The sequence below is a fragment of the Leucoraja erinacea genome, chromosome 31, assembly GCF_028641065.1.
Source record: "Leucoraja erinacea ecotype New England chromosome 31, Leri_hhj_1, whole genome shotgun sequence".
Taxonomy (NCBI): domain Eukaryota; kingdom Metazoa; phylum Chordata; class Chondrichthyes; order Rajiformes; family Rajidae; genus Leucoraja; species Leucoraja erinaceus.
In genome coordinates this window covers 27656983-27672817 of record NC_073407.1, presented here as the reverse complement: position 1 = coordinate 27672817, position 15835 = coordinate 27656983, and the positions used below count along the sequence as shown (strand labels likewise).

Here is a 15835-nt window from a genome sequence, read left to right as displayed (position 1 = left end):
TGCTCATCCTGTCCAATGTCGCCAATCTGGGAGCAGTCAAGTGTCCTCACGATTATATCTGCAAGAAATGTGTCCAGCAGCAGCTCATCTCAGACCACATGGATTGGTTGGAGCAGCAGTTGGACACATTGAGGACCAAACAGAAGGCAGAGAGAGTTGTAGACAATAGTTTCAGGGAGATGGCCACACCAAAGGTTCAGCCAGTTAGACAAGTGACCACCAGGAAAGGCTGGTTTGTGTCAAAGTCTCCTGTGGCTATCTCCCTTTCAAACAGGTATACCAATTTGGATACTATTTGGGAGATGGTCTCTCAGAGACAAATAACAGCAACTGACTGGATAGCACGCAACTGACTGGATAGCACGCAAACAAAAGCTTTTTACTGTACACCGGTACATGTGACAATAATAAACTAAACGAGTAGTCACGGGCACTCCACATGGGCTCGAGCTACACATGTCATTGTGTTGACTACATTGTGTGAAGCAATCCTTGTATCGAGCCTAATCCGACATACACCACCATCTCTTTCTCCATTAAATCAACAATTTAAATCTGTGCTGCTTCCTGCACGCATGCAGAATTGGTCAATTTTATCACCTTTATCACCAATTTCTACCTGCCTGTTCTACATCAAACATAAAAATATAGGAAAACACAGGAATAGTCCTTTTCGCCCATAATATCTGTGCCGAATATAATGTCAAGATAAACTAATCTCCTTTCCACGCATGTGATTGATATCCCTTCATTCCTTGCAGAACCACGTGCCTATCTGACAGCCTCTTAAATGCCGCTATTATATCATCTTCTTGAGGATAGTGAATCCTTTATTTAATTGTTGGCTAGAGAATGTTTCTCCATGTTTTTCAAAGCCACTGACAGTTTTGACACATACAACTCGTTGTGTTGGAATGTAATTTTGCTTTTTAATTCTACCTCCATACTTTAAATTCATTTTTATGATCTGGGTGCCGTCAACATTTCTTGCCCATCCCCAATTGCTCTTGAAAAGATGGTGGTGAGATCTGAGCTATTACCATGGAGAAAACAAAGTCCAATATAATTTTGGTTCTAACATTCAAAAAAACCTTCCAAAATTAAAAATTGCTCGTTATCAGCTGTGTGGTATTGACATAATCTACACAACAATTTCTTCTGGATTTTTCAAATAATAATATTCAAAACATTTTAATATTTATAAATTAGGGAGCACATTTTTCAACACTGACATTTCACATTGCGAAGTAACTTCACATTTATTTCCACTAGCACCGACCTGTAAATGTGACAGAAGTCAGTTACTCCATCGGTGTCTGAATACATTGTGTCATCAATAGGCACAGAACTGCAAAATCTAAATAGCAAACAGAACAAGTCAAAATATATTTTATGGATTATCAAAATCCAAATAGTTAATTCAAAATGATTTTAAACACACACTGAAATGATTCATAAATTCATGTAATAGAAGCAGAATTAGGCCATTCGGCCCATCGAGTCTACTCCGCCATTCAATCATGGCGAATCTATCTTTCCCTCTCAACCCCATTCTCCTGCCTTCTCGCCATATCCCTTGACACCCCGTACTAATCAAGAACCTGTCAATTTAAAAATACCAAGGACTCTACTATTTCAGTGTCATTGACCCTTGAGACTTTATCACAAAATTTCATTCACCCTCAACTAAATTTTCTTATGTTTTTTGGTACTTTTTGTCTTATTCTCCCATGTGTATAATTTTATATATAATTTATTTTGTCACAGGAGTAAAAAACATAAATTAACTCATTTCTTAAGTGTTTATTTTATTCAACTTGTTGAACATCCTAAAAATATGTAAAGAAAACTAGGAGTGAAAAAAATAAGTTTCATTACCACTGGAGTTGGAAAATCATTTGATAAGATAAAAAACCATCCCAACGTCTAAACACTGAGCTTCAGCCCCATCCTACCCTTTCGGGCTTTGATTATTGTAGTATTTTTCTTGGAAAACTTGCTCAAAAAACCATGGCCTTCCCTAAAAGATTATATTACAGTAAATTTGGGAAATATCCTGCTACTTTGAAATTAGAAAACCATAGGTAGAGAGAAAAAAACATATCAAATTTCTAGCTCCACTGCCATTAAAACAAATAAGAGCTTACTAACCACTTTAATGGCAATGCCTTTTTTAAGTATAGAAAAAAAATATATATATCTGAATAAATTAAGTCATTCACCCTTCATTCACCCCTCTAGTTCCATTCACCGCCAAATAATTTCATTCACCCTTGGGTGAACCATTCACCAGTTTAAGAAGCACTGCTCTTAGTTCTTAGTTCCAGATCAAGAACATCTTAGTTCCCCAGAATGTCATTGCAAAAGTTACTACTTGGCACAAATGCTAGTGTAAGCGTTCACAAAGGAAGGTGCATTGAACAGTGCTGGACTGATTCTATAATAGCCATATAAGCACAATTCAAAAATAATATTTTCTCTTCACCATTGCCTAGAAGGTAGAAAGGGGCTTCTAACATTCCAACAAATGAGAACTGAAGAATCTGAAGTCACAGCTGTTTTTTTGCAATATATTTTTACAGGGACATGGGAACACTTCCATCGATGTGATGCAATATCTTTCTGTCAAGAAAATTACATGGAAATTGCACATCTATGTGAGAGTTCACACACTTTGATTGCTGGAATTCTAAAGATTTGAGTAGCTTTACTTCAATTTCCATTGGGAAATTGACCCATTATTATTTTGGTCTCTTCTTGATAAGCGTGTAAAAATGAATTATTGCTTCCCGCATACATTCTCACTGACACTAATTCTCCTCAGATAAAATTATCTCAGTTAATCTAAGGTTCTGAGAATGCAAGCAACCACCAATCTGCTGTGTAAGGAGTTAAGACAGAGGCATACATGGTTGGAGCTCATGCCAAATCTTGCTTCATTATGCTCATCCTCAATATCATCATTCTTCATGTCACTGCTTACATCATAGTGGATGATGATAATTTATCTTTACCCATTTGTCCTTTTTCTAGTCCCTGTGAGGGATCCACCAGAAAAAAACTGCTATCTCATCATTCGAGCTAAAGACAGAAATAAAAGGCTTCATGCAAGTTCTCAAAGCTCAAAGCTTTGACATTAAAGGTGTGTATTCACTAATATGGTTCCTGATCTTGTTATTGGTTATACCTAAATCAGATACATAGACATATTGATTAGGCTTATAATAACTGTATGCTCTGCTCCCCATAAATATGACAATACACTGCAAAATTTGGATAGAAAATGATTACTTCAATTAGCAAGTTGATGGAAACAGGAAGAAATCATTTATTTTATTTGCAGCATGACCACAAAATTATTGTGATCATTATGTCTAACTCAATGAGGATGGTAATGATGCAGAGGGGGTTATATATGCTTCCTTTTCTTAGAACATCAGCACATTTGCTTCCCTAGCTCATCTTTGCCAGAAAACTAAATTACCACCGAATAATCTATATAACTAAAAGTCTCATCTTGACCACTTCCTGTCTGCGCTGTATATTGGTTTTAGAAAAAAAATGCTACCATACATCGCTATGATTTTTGGCCATCTTACTCACAAGTCCTCTTGCGCTGAGGCAGACCCAAGGATATTTCCGATCGATGAAAAATAAAAAAGTCATGAATGTTTAAAAAATCTTGAGATCAGCTGATTGATCCTCTCACCTGTCAATTACCATGAGGAAGGTAACGCCCCTACTGGGGGCCCAGGAGTATAAAGCCCCAGAGGCCGAACATGAGTCGGTCACCCTGGAAGACTGCGAGTGAGAGTTGAGTCCAGAAATGTTAGTGAACTGAACTCTGCTTGAAATGAAATGAATTGGTAGCCTGCACTATGCTTGAAATGCTATGAAATTGAATTTGGTGACCTGCACTCTGCTTGAAATGCTATGAAACTGAATTTGGTGGCCTGCACTCAGCTTGAAATGCTGAAATGAAACTGAATTTGGTGGCCTGCACTCTGCTAGAAATACTGTGAAATTGAATTTGGTGGCCTGCACGCTGCTTGAAATGCTATGAAATTGAATTTGGTGGCCTGCACTCTGCTTGAAATGGAATTTCAAGGAATAGCCGTGAGTGAACTGCCAGCCCTGAGTGACTTATCTGCCAGCCCATCAGCCCCGAGTGACTGAGCTGCCAGTCCACCACCCCTGAATGACTGAGCTGCCAGCCCAAGAATCCATTTGGCCCGCAATGTCCATACTAGCCCTCTGGAAACCAGTCCCTTTGACCCACAACACCCATACTAGCGCTCCAGAAAGCCCCCCCCCCCTCCCCCCCCCACCCACCCCCACCAATATTGGAATTGGAGAAGAGAGGTGGAATATTGCGTTGGAGGACCAGCCCTCGTGTGTGAACATGGGACCCAACGGGTCCCAATAGTCTAGTTCAAATTATAGGAATGTGCCCCTCAGGCTTCCAAGACATAAACAGCACAGAAATGCCAGTCATCTCGAACGTTCACATATCAGTTCAGTGCAGTTTAGTTGCATATGTAAAACTATGACCTTTTGTGAGTTGAGATGAAGCTCTTCTGGGTTACTGCATACGGGTAACAGAATGAGGGACAGAATGTCATTGTGTTATTTTATATAAATGCTGCTACAACCATGAAAGTCTGCAACCATAACAACATTTGTATTAGAAGGAAACCATCATGGATAGTAGTTTTCTGTCTAAGTGTCTTCCTTTCTTTTGACTATCAATTGAATCTTTTGTTCGTCCAAGTGTTTAGCTACAACCTTCCTTAGTGCTACTCCCTCATTCCCTCAAAAAATTCACCTTATCCATCAAATGTTGGTTTTACTAAAACCATTCATCCATTTCCTTCCAGATTCCATTTCTAGTCAATCATTTTGAGAAGGTTATAAGGGGTATGATTTTATTGTTTAGTCTCGTTTTCAACAACATCTTCCTCAAGATTATCTTTATCAGTCATCCTCAAGTGATTGATAAACGTGATCTCATCTCATCTTCTTTGACTCCCAATGCTACAATGGTAATATAGCAAAGAATGATAAAGACTGAACATGGGTGATGCACGCCCCTTGATATTCAAGCAATGGAGTCATTTATTAAGATTATGTCATTTTGCTGTTTTATAGAAATGCCGCTTTAACTATGAAAATCTGCGACCATAAATGAATGCTTGTTCTACAAATCTTCTGCATCTAAAGCAGAGTACGTCAATAAGAGCTCCAGGGTCTCCTCCTCATTAAAGGTGAGTTCTTCACATCAGGGATGCCTCCTCAACATCCTGCCTCTCAAACAATTCAGAGAACCAAATAATGGTGAAGAAATTAGGATTACTCCTTGTTAATTAGTCACCTGATACAATAGATGCAGGAATGTACATACAAATATATAAATTAGGAACACTGTAGGCCATGTGCCTTCCTTAAACCTGCCCTCTAGCACCGTTAAACAGCAGATAGACACAAAAAGCTGGAGTAACTCAACGGGACAGGCGGTATCTCTGGAGAGAAGGAATGCATGATGTTTCAGGTCAAGACCCTGGTCTCGACCCGAAACATCACCAATTCCTTCTCTCTAGTGATGCTGCCTGCCCCACTGAGTTACTCCAACTTTTTGTGTCTATCTTCAGTTTAAACCGGCATCTGCAGTTCCTTCCCACACTGTTAAACAGCAGCTTGATTAGCTGTGCCACCGTGGCATTCTTATATATACACTAGGATTCAGAATAGTAAATTCTATGAACTTCAAAATCCTGATAGGTCTGATCTGTTTGCAGTCTTGTGTGCAGTTCTGGTCACCCAATTACAGGAAAGATGTGAAGACTTTGAAAAGGGTGCAGAAAGTGTTGAATGCTGCCTGGATTTAAGGGTTTTGGCAATAAGGAGAGGTTGGGCAAATTTGGTTTATTTTCTCTGTGATGTCAGAGGTTAATGGGAGATGTGATAGGTCTGAAATTAGGAGAGACATAGAGTAGATAGTATTCCCAGGGTGGAAATATCAAAGTATAGAGGGCAAAGCTTTAAGGTGAGAGGAGAAAAGTTTAAAGGCAATGTGCAAAGCTTTTTACATGGGCTGTGTTAGTGCACAGAACATGGTGATAACTACTATAATTAAGAGGGTCTCCCTTGAAATTAAGCAATCTAGGTGTTAAAGAGAGATATCATGAACATATCTTGTCAGTAGGGGTGCAGTGGTATACACAGAGTATTTGATTTGCAGGTGTCAAGTGTAAGACTCTTCCATGTAACTCTAGTGAATGAGTCAATGTTGTGGTGCATGGGCAAACAATGTCTTCATACTGCAGCTTACTGACTGGCGGGTGGGATGACATGATTCTGGAGTGAATGTGACCTAGGTTGAACAGTAAATTAATTCCATTCTAATGGGAACCTTGCTGAAGATGATATTGCAACAATGGGCCAAGACAAAATATCAGGGTCCTGTTACAGGCAGGCATGTATTACTCACTAATTGAAGAGTTACAAATGTAACTTAATACTAATCAATCATATGCATTGATTGCCAATTCTTACATGCTTATATGAGGAAGCTCATTGATTTAGGATCTTAAAGTAATTGAACCTGGCTAGATAGCCTGACCTTTATAGAATCTCACAGTTCTATAGGATGTATCATCAGAAACAATGCTCATTCAAAATTCCCTACATTTTGTCACAACCCCAGATGATTGGAAAATCGCAACTGAAGAAAGGATAGAGAGCAAGCAGGGAACTACAGGACAGCTAATTATCTATCTCAGGAAAACTGCTGGAATTGTTCATTAGCAAATAGTAATAAGATATCTAATAATTTGTAATATAATTCAGCTGAGATAGATGGAAAGAAAGGGAAACAGAGTTTGTTAGATTCAGTAGATTTTTTGAATATGTAATCATAGGGTGGACAATGGGAAGCAGTAGGATTTTCAAAATGCCTTCGACAAGGTGCCATACTGAAGGTGACTCACAAAGGTGTATTGGAGTGTAATATTTTCACAAATTTTGGTCTGAAAAGCAGAGTTTCAGTATGATATGGATTTTCAGAAATTATATGAAATAATAGCTCATTTTTCCTTTACTACATGCTAGGTTCTAAAGAAGGCATCCATCTGTCGCACCAACCAACCATGTACTCAGGAACTCTGCGAACCAGCTAGCAGGAGTATTCACAGACATCTTTAACCTCTCCTTGCTCCATTCAAAGGATTCCACCTGGTTTAAGAAGACCATTATCATTCAGGGGCCAAAGAAAAGCAAAGAAGTGTGTGTTAATGACCACCGTCCAGTGGCTCTGGTGTCCACCGTGATGCGCTTCAAGAGGATGGTCATGGTGCACATTGACTCCAACCTCCGTGACAATTTGATCGACTGCAGTTGTTTTTTGTCGCTATAGGTCCACGGTTAACGCCAGCACCCTCGCCATACACTCATTGCTGAATAAGGACAGCTTCGTCAGACTCCTATTTAATTGTTTATTAATAAATCAGTTTAGTCCGAGCCAGGTTTAATAGCCTGATGGCTGTGGGGAAGTAGCTATTCCTGAACCTGGTTGTTGCAGTCTTCAGGCTCCTGTACCTTCTACCTGAAGGTAGCAGGGAGATGAATGTATTATAGCTTGGTTTAGCAATAGCTCTCCTCAAGATATAGGAGAGATAATTGCAGAGAGTTGTAGATGTAGCCCAATTACATCACACAAACAAGCCTCATCCGCACCACTACCCCATGTGCTCCAACAGACTCCATCTACACCATGCTGCCTCAGGAAAGCAGTCAACATAATCAAGGACTATTCCCCTTTTCTCCCCTCTCCCATTGGCTGGATAATCTTCTTTTGTGTCCGGAGCCTGCGGACTACTCACCATCACGGAGCTGGCCGCGTTCGGAGTTTGGAGAGCTGTGGTGGCGCGCTGCTGCGGCCCGACCCCGGAGATTCGGAGGCTCCAACCGCAGGTCTGGTGGACAGTAACACCAGGAGCCCGTGGGTGCCTGGTGGGAGACCGTTTTTCGGGGCTTCCGCAATGGCGACTTCTCCCGCCCGGGTTGCGGGGTTGAAAAGTACCTGGAGCAGGGCTTTACATCGCCCGGCACGGCTTTAAATGGCCGTGGGACTTGCTAGCGCCCGCTGGGGGCTCCAACATCAAGACCCGGAGGGCGGCCTTGGAGCGTGGCCTTGCATCACCCGGCGCGATTTTAATGGCCGCGGGATTTGCTTACCATCGCCCGCCGGGGGCTTTGACTCTGACATTGGGAGGAGAATGAGGAGTGCAGGGGAGAGATAAGACTTTGCCTTCCATCACAGCGAGGAGGAGATTCACTGTGATGGATGTTTGTGTAAATTGTGTTGTCTTGGTTCTTTTTCTTGTGTGTATGACTGCAGAAACCAAATTTCGTTTGAACCTCAATGAGGTTCAAATGACAACAAATAAATTGTATTGTATTGTAATTTCTATGTTCCAAATGTTGACATCGCTGTCATCGCCCGTCCTGAAAAGAGCGCAAGCTTCCGGCGACAATCATTTGCTGCAATAGATGATGATGGTAGCAGAATTAGCTCGGGATACATCCAGTTTCCAGCCCCATGACATGGACACTTCTGCTATGGGGCCGGGCAGATAATACAAAAGCTTGAAAACACATACCACCAGAATCTAGAACAGCTCCTTTCCCACTGATATCAGACTACTGAATAGTCCTCCCATAATCTGGGATATAGACCCAATCTTCCAACCTACCTCATCAAGGACCTTTCACTTTTCTCTGCACTTTCTCTGTAAATGTAACGCTATAATGCTGTAACTTATACTCTGGTATTTTTCTCTTTGCACTATCAGTTGTACTTGCATATCGCCTGATTGTACTCATGTATAGTATGATATGACTGGATAGCAAGGTTTTCACTGTATCTTGATACACGTGACAATAATAAACCAATAACCCTGTCAAGATCACTGCTAGTCCCTAGAGTCAAGAGACAGTATGAATTACCTGTAGGGTCGCAGCACCATCATAACAGGCAAATCCAGGAACAGGACTGGGATATTACAGATGCTTAAAAAAAATGATTTACCACATATCAATCTGGCTATGTGGTTTCTGGACATAGCAGATACATCCCCATGGAACATGCAGACGTTTTGTAGCAGAATGGTGAAGTAGCAAATATTTCCTCTGTCTTTTGCAGAGGACTTGATTTAATATTTGTCAGAGGAGAGGCTCCTACAAAAGGAGACCCCTTTGAGGTACGTCCACCTAAAACTTGTGGACCTACATTGGAAGGGGACTTCCCTTGGATGAATGCCTTACAATTCCTCCACGTGCCAGAAAATTCATGCATCAAATCAACACACTAACATGGTTATGGTCAAAAATTAAATGGAAAAAACAGTATGGAACTGAAAGAACAATGAGCAAAATATTATTTTATAGCACATTACAATGACACAGAAGATAGCAATATAATCTATTTATATAGTTATCAAGGTTTCAAGGTCAGTTTATTGTCACATGTACCAGTTAAAGTACAGTGAAATTTGATTTACCGTACAGCCATACTAAGTGAAAAGCAACAAGACACAACCACATAAAAAACATAAAAGTTAACATAAATGAAGGAAAGAATGTTGTTTCAAAAAGGACTTTCAGCATATATGTTAAAGGATCCTATAGATTTTAATTTGACAAATTATGTTAAATGTATACATTGTTGTCTTTACTTTTACTTGCCTGAAAGATTACCAAAAAGGAGAAAATACAATTTCATTTTACCAGATTTTAGGGCTCCACTGTAAATGTTTTGCCCTCAGGCATGGTTTAGATAAAGTTTCAAACTTCTCTAGAAAAAATAAAGAATGTTTTTGTACAATTTCTACTGCTGGGTATTAAAATCCTTTTTGCAATCTTTTTCACAATGTTAATTCAAATTCTGCAAGTTGTTCTATTAGGTCTTACATTTTATTTTACATTTTTAACCCTTTCATTTACTATCTATAACTTTCCCCTCAGCTATTGTTAATGCTGCATTATTCTAAAACAGAATCATCATACTTACCAACTTTTACAATAATATGTCATTTTACTCCTTTTTATGTTGTTAGTTGCACTAGGTCTGGGAAATATACAAGGTCTGGGAGAAAAAAAGAACTTCCCTCAGAACTTATGGATGCTCTAATAGTGACCATTTTCAAGAAGGGGACAAGGCTGAATGTGGAAACTACAGGGGCATCTCGCTCCTGTCAACAGCAGGCAAAGTCCTTGTTCGTGTCCTCGCAAGCCGACTTCTACCACTGCCTGCGAAGGTATTCCCAGAATCACAGTGTGGCGTCTGCCCATCTAGAGGTACAGCAGACATGATATTCACAGCACGCCAACTCCAGGGCAGCCTTTGTACTTGGCCTTCATAGACCTGACAAAGGCTTTTGACTCGGTAGACCGCCAGGCTCTATGGAGCATACTATCAAGGTACGGTTGCCATGACAAGTACATCAGAATATTGAGGCTTCTACATGATGGCATGTCGGTCACAGTGCTCAACAACTGCGGCTCTGAGTCCGAGCCCTTCACTGTGGAAACTGGGGTCAAATAAGGATGTATCATCGCACCCACCCTGTTTGTCACCTTCATTGCTGCCATACTTCACCTCATTGGTGAAGAGCTGCCATACAATCCTCTACAGAACTGACACTCGGTTCTTCAACCTTAACAGGTTGAAGGCCAAGAGCAAAGTCAGTAACACCGCCATCACGGAGCTTCAGTACGCGGACGATTGTGCCATTGCAGCACACTCCGCAGAAGACCTCCAGGGCATCCTGAATGCATTTGCCAAGGCATACAGAGCCATGTGCCTAGCCTTAAACATCAAGAAAACCCAGGGCCTACATCAACCTCCACCCAACCAGCCGTCTACCCAGCCCACTATAAAAGTGGACGACACCACTCTTGAAAACGTTGACCACTTCCTCTACCTTGACAGCATTCTTTTCTCAAAAGCTGCTATTGACTCCGATGTCAACCATCGCCCGAGTTGTGTCAGTGGAGCCTACGCCAGACTCGAGGAAAGAGTCTGTGAAGACCGAGACCTAAAGGCTCAAACAAAACTGGTCTACAGAGCCGTTGCCCTCCCCACCCTGTTGTATGGAGCCGAGTCATGGACCACCTACAGCAGGAACCTGAGAGCCCTGGAACAATACTATCAAAGATCCTTACAAAAGATTCTGAGGATCAGCTGGGAGGACAAACGCACCAACATCAGTATTTTAGAAGAAGCCAACATGACCAGCATCACCACCACAATAATGCAGCACCAACTTCGATGGACTGACCATGTCATCCGCATGTCGAACACATGTCTCCCTGAACAAATCCTGTATTCTCAACTGAAGGAAGGTCGGCGATCTCCCGGCAGGCCAAAGAAATGCTTCAAGGACAACATCAAGAACAGTCTGAAGAGATTTCACATCACATTGAGCAACTGGGAGCACATTGCACTGGACAGGCGCTCCTGGAGGAAATCCGTGCAGGAAGGAGCTGCACGTTATGAAACGGAACTACGCCGTGTCGCAGAGACAAAGCAACAGCACCGTATGGAGAGAGAGAAGGGGGCTTGACGACAACCACCGTCTCCACTGCCCAAGTTACACCAAGGTGTGTGGATCGTGGGTCGGTCTCTACACACATCTGCAGACCCACAAGTAGATAACCCTAGGGAGAGGAGAGGACAGTCATACTCGTTTCCAGTGACCTCCGATGACTATTTGATACCCAATTTGTCTGACCATCTCTGAAATTAACCTGACCATATATTTTCTCACATATTTATCCATTAAATTTGCCAATTTCTCTATTATATTTGCATGAATCAATAGAATATACAGAGATTTTAGAAAGTAGGGGAAACCTCTGACATGAACAGAGAGAGCCTCAACTCTTACTGAGAAGTTGATTCATAAAATACAAGGCAAACAAGAGTATCACCAAGAAGTATAAAACATTTATTGATCTACATCCTGAATATACAGATTAGATGAGATCTCCTGGAAAAGAGATCTGGGAATGAAGATTAATGAGGACGATTAGGATTCGATGTTGCCATCTACTGTTAAGTTGTTTCCCTGTATTAAAATGAAAGAGATGCAATATAAATTTTTACATAAATCAATTATACTGGAATGTTGCAGAAAAATGTAGAGCAACATATTTCTATATTCATGTATTCTGTGAATTCTACGATTATGACATTATATTTTTTAAATCATTAGAATACCTCTCAATTCAAATTGCTCCAGAATGTGCATTTGCCATGCGAGGTTGCCTATGGGTACTCCCTTAAGCAAAGAAAAATGTAATTTGATCAACTCTGCTCTTTACGTTCTAGCCATTGATTGAGTTTAATCTCCTTCAGATATATTTGATTGGGAGGATTCTTGGCTTTAAATGCGCTATATTTCCCTCTTCCTGTTACCTATGTCAGGGCTAAATTGAGGCTAACAATGAACAATTACCTTGTTTTAATAATTAACAAGTCACTTAAAAAGTTGGCATGGAAATATGTCTTTGGTCTCCAGTGATGTGAGCAAAAAGGAATCAGTTGCCAGATGTAATCACTTTCCATCTTCTGATTTCACTGAAGTCAATGGAGCTGACTTATTGCTAAGAGTACAAAACACAGCCAATATTACTTTACCATTCAATGCTATTGATTAAACATGAATACGCCCTCAATTATGGCCATGATGATAAATGGAGTACATAGGAATTCTGGAAAAGAGTGAAAGGGGAATCCTTTAAGATACATTACTTTGATATGATTTTTTCAGAACTTTAAGCAATAGGAGAAATAGGAGAAAGGAAATCAGATGAAATCTCAAATGCATGGAACAAATTTCAGTTGAGGATGGACCTGATACCGAAGGTGTGGGGAATTAAGCTCATCTTCAGGGTAATCTCAAATTCAGAGATGCTGAGGAATCTAGTCAGAGAAATGAACTGGTGAAAGAGATGTGAGGTAACCAGTAAAGAGGGAAAAATGAACCCTAATATCAAAAATCAGCGACTATTGGTATGGAAGCATTGATGGTGAGGCAGGAGTGGCAGTAAGGAGGCAGAATCAGATCAGGTAAATGAAAACATGTGTTCATTCTGAAACTAGAAACATTACAGAAGAAACCAAGAACATGCGATAGAGACACAGAACTTGACATTATAGACAGTGTTCTTCCTCTAAGTCATTAGTGTAGATTGTGAATAGATGAGAATTCAATTCTGCTACTTGTCAGTCATGTTAATTACATATTAATTCTTACTCTCGTTTTTGGCCCTCTGTTCATGTTAATATCACCTCCTAACAGACTGGTACATCTTGTTCGTGATTTTTTACCAACATTAGCTGAAGTAAGGCCATCAATTTTGCCCATACTCCCCCTTGAGCCTGCTCCACAATACAACAAGATTATGGATGAGCTGATAAGAGTCATAGAGTGATACAGTGTGGAAACAGGCCCTTCGGCCCAACTCGCCCAACAATGTCGCAGCTACACTAAACGCACTTGCCTGCGCTGGGTCCATATCCCTCCAAACCTGTACTATCCATGTACTTGTCTAACTGTTTCTTAAACGATGGGATAGTCCCAGCCTCAACTACCTCGTCTAGCAGCTTGTTTCATTAACCCACCACCCTTTGTGTGGAAAAAGTTACCCATCGGATTCCCCTTCACCTTGAACCTATGTCCTTTGGTCCTCGATTCCCCTTCTCTAGGCAAAAGACTCTGTGCATCTACCTGATCTATTCCTCTCATGATTTTGTATACCTCTATAAGATCTCACCTCATCCTCGTGCACTCCGTGGAATAGAGACCCAGTCTACTCAACCTCTCCCTATAGCTCACACCCTCTAGTTCTGGCAACATCCTCGTAAATCTTTTCTGAACCCTTTCAAGCTTGACAATATATTTTCTATAACATGGTGCCCAGAACTGAACACAATGTTCTAAATGCGGTCTCACCAACGTCTTATACAACTGCAACATGGCCTCCCAACTTCTATACTCAATACTCTGACTGATGAAGGCCAAAGTGCCATAAGCCTTTTTGATCACCTTATCTACCTGCAACTCGACCTTCAAGGAACCATGCACCTGTTCTCCTAGATCCCTCTGCTCTACAACACGACCCAGAGGCCTACCATTTACTATGTAGGTCTTGCCCTTGTTCGACGTCCCAAAATGCAACATCTCACACTTCTCTGTATTAAATTCCATCAACTGTTCCTCCGCCCACCTGGCCAATCGATCCAGATCCTGCTGCAATTGTTCACAACCATCTTCACTATCTGCAAAACCACTAGCTTTTATATCATCAGCAAACTTGCTAATTTTGGCCTGTCTGTTCTCATCCAAATCATTGATGTAGATGATAAACAGTAACGGGCCCAGCAGCGAACCCCGAGGCACACCACTAGTCACAGGCATCCATTCTGAGAAGCAACCTTCCACGATTACCCTCTGTTTCCTTCCATGGAGCCAATTTGCTATCCATTCAGCTATCTGTCCTTGGATCCCATGCGATCTAACCTTCCAGAGCAGCCTACCATGCGGAACCTTGTCGATCTTTGGCCTCTTCATTTTACTGTCTGATCCCTGTAACTCTTTTTTCCCTTACTGTGCAAAGAATCAATCAATCTCTGCAATGAATATACATAATGCCATAGCTCTCCAGAATAAATAAATCAAAGATCCACAAACTTGCAAAGGAAGAAATTTCTGCTCATTCTTAATTGGCCAGCCCATTATACTAGCACACTGCTCCCTAAACTGTCAAAAATCAGAGGGATCACATCTATGCCATGTTGCAATTTAGAAATTAGAAAGGCAGGGGAGTAAAGAACATACATTTGCACTGTATGCCGTCTCTAAAAACATATTTAAATCCAGTTAGGATGACAACACAAAATGTCATCTGTCCATTTACTTCCATGGACGCTGCCTTGCCCGCTGCGTTCCTCAAGCTTTTTTTAATTTCTTGATCATATTGTGTTTCAGCTTTATCAATGTTCATGGCTATTTGCAATTATTCTTGGTTTACTCCTCTTGCAAACCAAATATGTTAATCTTTAAAAAAAATGCATGCATGCATTTGAAAGCCATAATGTATATTATTTCTTTTGTCTCTATTACACTATTTACTACGACTCTGGTACTCGAGCAATCACAAAATGACAATGCTAAAGGCAGGACCTAAGGTACTGGATGGATTTATTTCCAATTTCAATTGCATGTATGTGAGTATATATTTTAGGAAACAATGCTGAGAATTTTGCACAATATATATTTTGCACAAAATATATATGTGCTGGTATGCCAAGATTTATTTTCAGTTGAACAAAAATTGTGTTTTGTTGCCAGAAGAGCAAGTACTACAAACACAGCTGCCATAGAAGTAAGACACGGATGAGGAAATCAATGGCTTTCATCTTTTGAGAAAATTCCAAAAGCACAAATTTGCCTGTATACCATTCTGAGAGAGAGTACATTATGAGTTTCACCATCTGCTATTGCCAGTGCTACAGTTATAGCCATGGCTACAGTGCTTGCCCATTACATAGAAACATAGAAATTAGGTGCAGGAGTAGGCCATTCGGCCCTTCGAGCCTGCACCGCCATTCAATATGATCATGGCTGATCATCCAACTCAGTATCCCGTACCTGCCTTCTCTCCATACCCCCTGAACCCCTTAGCCACAAGGGCCACATCTAACTCCCTCTTAAATATAGCCAATGAACTGGCCTCAACTACCCTCTGTGGCAGAGAGTTCCAGAGATTCACC

At 40.8% G+C, this 15835-nt stretch overlaps 1 protein-coding gene and 1 long non-coding RNA gene across 5 annotated transcripts in view; one reads left to right on the top strand and one right to left on the bottom strand.

Annotated features, from left to right (window-relative positions):
- The window catches only part of LOC129712172 (uncharacterized), a 124365-nt gene that overhangs the window by 84146 nt on the left and 24384 nt on the right, over positions 1–15835 (bottom strand). For all 4 annotated transcript variants that reach the window (XM_055660423.1, XM_055660422.1, XM_055660424.1 and 1 more), the window contains exon 5: positions 1280–1357. In XM_055660423.1, the coding sequence (XP_055516398.1) occupies positions 1280–1357 (78 nt within the window). The remainder of the gene's footprint in view (positions 1–1279; positions 1358–15835) is intronic.
- On the top strand, positions 1834–9156 carry LOC129712173 (uncharacterized). The gene is made up of 3 exons (XR_008726000.1): positions 1834–3142; positions 5149–5264; positions 7108–9156. It is a non-coding gene; the product is annotated as an uncharacterized LOC129712173 (long non-coding RNA).